General features: G+C 48.4%; 1 protein-coding gene across 3 annotated transcripts in view; it reads left to right on the top strand.

Moving 5' to 3' along the window:
- LOC143277034 (uncharacterized) overlaps positions 1 to 2,897 on the top strand; it is an 18,673-nt gene extending 15,776 nt beyond the window's left edge. For all 3 annotated transcript variants that reach the window (XM_076581759.1, XM_076581761.1, XM_076581760.1), the window contains exons 5-6: positions 559 to 715; positions 1,337 to 2,897. In XM_076581759.1, coding sequence (XP_076437874.1) covers positions 559 to 715; positions 1,337 to 1,834 — 655 coding nt within the window. In that variant the 3' untranslated portion in view covers positions 1,835 to 2,897. The remainder of the gene's footprint in view (positions 1 to 558; positions 716 to 1,336) is intronic.
- The last annotated feature ends 2,103 nt before the right edge of the window (positions 2,898 to 5,000 follow it).

The raw sequence follows: 5,000 nt of genomic DNA, 5'->3' as shown, positions 1-5,000 counted from the left end.
TTTCCCTCCCCTTCCCCCTCTCTCTCCCCCCTCTCTCTCTCCCTCTCTCTCTCCCCTCTGTCTCTCTGTCTCTTTCGCTCCCCTTCCCCCCTCTCTCCCCCCTCTCTCTCCCTCTCTCTCCCTTCGGTCTGTCTCTGTCCCTCCCCTTCCCCCCCTCTCTCTCCCCCTCTCTCTCTCTCCCCTCTCTCTCCCTCTCTCTGTCCCCTCTGTCTCTCTGTCTCTTCCCCTCCCCCTCTCTCTCCCCCCACCTCTCTCTCTCTCCCTTTCTCTCTCTTCCCCCCTCTCTCTCCCTCTCTCTCTCCCCTCTGTCTCTCTGTCTCTTTCCCTCCCCTCCCCCCCTCTCTCCACCCCCCTCTCTCTCTCCCCTCTGTCTGTTTCTTCCCCTCCCCCTCTCTCTCCCCCCCCTCTCTCTCTCTCTCCCTCTCTCTCTCCCTTCGGTCTCTCTGTCTCTTTCCCTCCCCACATCCCCCCCCTCTCTCTCTCTCTCTCACACACACACACACACAATCGCCTTCACTCATTCATTACGCTGCCCCTTCCATCCCCCAAACCTAACAGATCAGCAAAGAGACTACGCTGGCTTCAGGAGAAGACAATCCCAGAGATCTACCACCTGGTGCTGACGCAGTTATTCACCTTTATGCCTGGCCTTCAGAACATGTGGGATACCTTCTGGCTCTCTATCGCTCCTCACACCAAGCTGATCTGTGCGCAGGTAAAAAAAACCAAAAAAACACACACACACACACACAAAGTAAAAACCACTAAAAAAACAACGGCTTGCATACGTACAGACTGACAAACGCACTGACTGAACAATGACACACACACACGCACACACACACACACTGACAAAGAAAGTGGCGGACAGGCAAAGAGATTCTGTCTTACAAACAGGGGATTACAGGGGATTGTGTGTGTACATGCGTGCGTGTGTGTGTGTGTGTGTGCGTGCATGCGTGCGTACATGTTTCTGTATGTTTATAACTGTTTTGTTGTGTATGTGTGCGTGTGTGTTGCGTGCATGTGCGTGCGTGCATGCGTTCGTACAAGTGTCTGTGTAAGTTTTATAACTGTTCTGTTGTGTGTGTGTGTGCGTGTGTGTTGCGTGCGTGTGTACGTGCGTACGTGTGTGCGTGCATGTGCGTGCGTGCATGCGTGCGTACATGTGTCTGTATGTTTATAACTGTTCTGTTGTGTGTGTGTTGTGTCTTGTGTGCGTGCGTACGTGTGTGCGTGCATGTGCGTGCGTGCATGCGTGCGTACATGTGTCTGTGTAAGTTTTATAACTGTTCTGTTGTGTGTGTGTGTGTGTGTGTGTGTGTTATTCAACCAGATGCGAGCCGGAGGCACCGGTGACACCGAATCCTTCAACACAGTCAAAGACTTCGCGGGGCTGGCAGCTTTTCTGACTCCCTATAATGCCTCCTCCTCCTCCTCCTCCTCCTCCTCCTCTTCCTCCGCCTCCTCCTACCACCATTCCTCCAACCAATCCTCCCCCTCCACGTCCCAGTACCGCTTCCTGTTCACCTCGGACAAAGCCTTTATGGTGGAGCACGCGCACAGACTTTTCCCCACGCTTTCGGTAAGCTTATCAGGGCCCTTCACCCACGTGGACCGCTCGAGCGGAAGTGACGTGTGCGCGGGCATGGCGCGCGTCATCGTGGAGCAGCTCGTGCTGAGCACGTGCCACGTGCTGGTCATCTCGGAGAGCGGGCTGGGGAAGGTGGCAGCGTTCCTACGTAACACGGACACGAACCTGTTTCTCTTTCACGACGGGGTGGTGGAGAGGACGACTCGAGAGACGCGATTTCCTAATAGACCTGCCTGGTAGTGATTGACTGGACTCTTGTGTTAGTGTAAAAACTCTTATATATATATATATATGTATATATGATAATGATTGATATATGGAGTGATGACCTAGAGGTAACGCGTCCGCCTAGGAAGCGAGAGAATCTGAGCGCACTGGTTCGAATCACGGTTCAGCCGACGATATTTTCTCCCCCCCCCCTCCCCCCCGCCCCATCTCCACTAGACTAGACCTTGATTACTGGTCTGGACGTATAGTCATTCGGATGAGACGATAAACCGAGGTCCCGTGTGCTAGCATGCACTTAACGCACGTAAAAGAACCCACGGCAACAAAAAGGGTTGTTCCTGGCAAAAATTCGGTTAACAAATGTTCGAGATTTCATTCATGACGACACAAGCTGGATGTTCCATTCATTGAAGGACATTTGTTCCTAAATCCACATGTATGAGATTATATTCACGAAAGTACTATCGCTCATCAACATACAGGTTAGGAATGTTATTCCTGGAAACGCAAGCTGGACTTTCTGTTCATGAACAACACAGGTTTGAGATTCCAGTCTTGAAAGGACCCTCGTTCAGACAGACAGACAGACACACACAGACACACACACACACACAGACACACACACACACACACACACACACACACATTTCATTTTTAAAAACATAACGCTTCATCTGATATATATACTATAACCATCAGAACAGCAGAGAAGGTAACTGCTGTCCCGACTATCTGGGCTTGAATTTGATTATAGTGGAGAGTGTCTTGCCCCAAGTTACATCCCCACTCTCTCGGCCAAGAGGGTTTTAGGACAGTCGGCGTTGGGGATGGTTCCGCAAAAAGGCCAACTAGCCCACAAAGCTGCAGCACTAAGAGCCAGTGCAATTATGCCCTCCTAGTTTGAGAGTCATAGTCCTTCACAAAAAAGACTAAAATGATTTCCAATTGACTGGAGAAACCATTGATAATACAGCTCTCACTTTGCTGTTGGCCCAGATGTAAACTTACGTCAGTCTGTGAAATAGGCTGAGTGTTAGGCACACACCCCACCCCCCCTCGTCCCCCCCCCCCCCCCCCAGCCCCCCCACACACTCACGTCCTGATAATTGTTATAAACGATGGTGACTGCGTTATGGAAAACTGAAATAGGGTGAAAAAAAAAAAAAACGGCCCTAGAAGCATTATGTGCCATTGCATATATGGTGACTGCATAATCGCATAATCAAAACCTGCCCATGAAATACATTGTGCCATGGTAGGTTTATACATATCTGTATATGTTTATACATATCTGTATATATAGGAGAGAGAGTGCGTGTGTGTGCGTGCATCGGGGTGCGTGCCTGCGTATATGTGTGTAAGTGCGTACATGCGTGTGTGTTGATATGGGTGAGCGCTCACGAATAGGCATGTGTGTGTGTGTGTGTGTGTGTGTGAACTGGGGGTTGTTCTTCTTTTATTAACTGGGTAAAGTCATATCGAACTTGCTTTTACTTTATTGCTTTTTTTTTTGGCTTGTGGTATGCTATCAAAATAAAACAGTAGAACACAGAATACAGAATACTTTATTATCTCAACAAGAGAAATTCATCTGTGGTGTAAAACACTTAAACAACACTCAGAGTCATTCAACATGAATACATAAAAGACATAAAATGTTTAGATGGCAACCCATGCATACAATAAATAATCACAGTAGATAACAACAACAACAGAAACCTTGAAAAGGTAACTTAGAGTAAATCATACATACATCATCACAGCTATACATGTGCAACACAAAATCAGTTAAAGGATATGAATAAAAAATAGGCATGGAATAGCAAACTAAAAGTAGACATAAGACATAAAAAAAAGATTATAATAACAATGCAATTCAACAATACTTTGATTTAAGATGTCACTACATTCCACATACTCATACTCGCACGCACGCACACACACAAACATAGACACACAAACACACAGACACAAACACATAGACACACACACACACACACACGCACACACACGCACGCACATAAACATACAGACGCACACACACACACACGCACACAGACTCACCTCTCCGCCGCACACACACACACCCACCCACACACACATACACACACACACACACACACACACACACACAGACTCACGTCCCCGCAGCACGCGCACCCCCCCCCCCCCCACACACACAGAAACTCACATCCCCTCCACACACACACACACACACACACACAGAGACTCACGTCCCCGCAGCACACGCACCCCCCCCCCCCCCCACACACACACACAGAGAAACTCACATCCCCTCCACACACACACACACACACACACACACACACTGCAGTTCAACAATACTTTGATTTAAGATGTTACATTCAACATACACACACTTTGGCATAGAGAACCCTTTTTTGTGAATGGCCGTCAACACGACCCTGCGCCTGTGCTTAGATATTTTTTTTTTATCCTTTTGTCTTCGTACTCTTTAATTCAGCAATAATTTAAATTCTTTTGTACCGTCCCCACCCCCGAAAACGGAGTATGGCTGCCTACATGGCGGGGTAAAAACGGTCATACACGTAAAAGCCCACTCGTGTGCATACGAGTGAACGCAGAAGAAGAAGAAGAAGAAGTACCTTCCCCCTTTCTACATATGGAGTCTCCCGTCGGACCGACGGATGAGTAGGCAGGCAGGCTTATCTGTCGGTGTGTGTCCTCATATGGGAGAAGAGACCGATTCTGGATGCGCAGCACTTCCCACAGGTGTTGCAAGGGAAAACGTCTCCAGAAGTTGAGCCCTGCTTCCTTCGCTCACGCTTCTCCTTAATGGGCCAGCGTTCTCTTGTTTTCAAACGTCTTTATGCCACTAGAGCACGGCATCCTCCAGCGAGAGCAGTCAAGGGCATCAGTTTCCCAGGAAGCGATGTCTATACATGTTCTATATCATCGGTTTAACTCTCTCCATACGAATGGCGAAAGAGACGACGTTAACAGCGTTTCACCCCAGTTACCATCATCAAAATATTGCAAGCGGAAGGCTCTTATACTGAAGAGGTGAATGTGGACAAAGAATGCCACAATTCTGACGACGGAAGCTAAAGGTTGGGTCATTCAGACACCCACTGGACATCCGAGGGGTCTGCGTAGAGGAAAAGAGGACTGGCCGTACTGACAGAATACTTATAGA

The sequence above is a fragment of the Babylonia areolata genome, chromosome 33 (assembly GCF_041734735.1).
Source record: "Babylonia areolata isolate BAREFJ2019XMU chromosome 33, ASM4173473v1, whole genome shotgun sequence".
NCBI lineage: Eukaryota > Metazoa > Mollusca > Gastropoda > Neogastropoda > Buccinidae > Babylonia > Babylonia areolata.
Note: the sequence above shows the minus strand (reverse complement) of the source record. Positions and strands in the feature narration are given on the sequence as shown.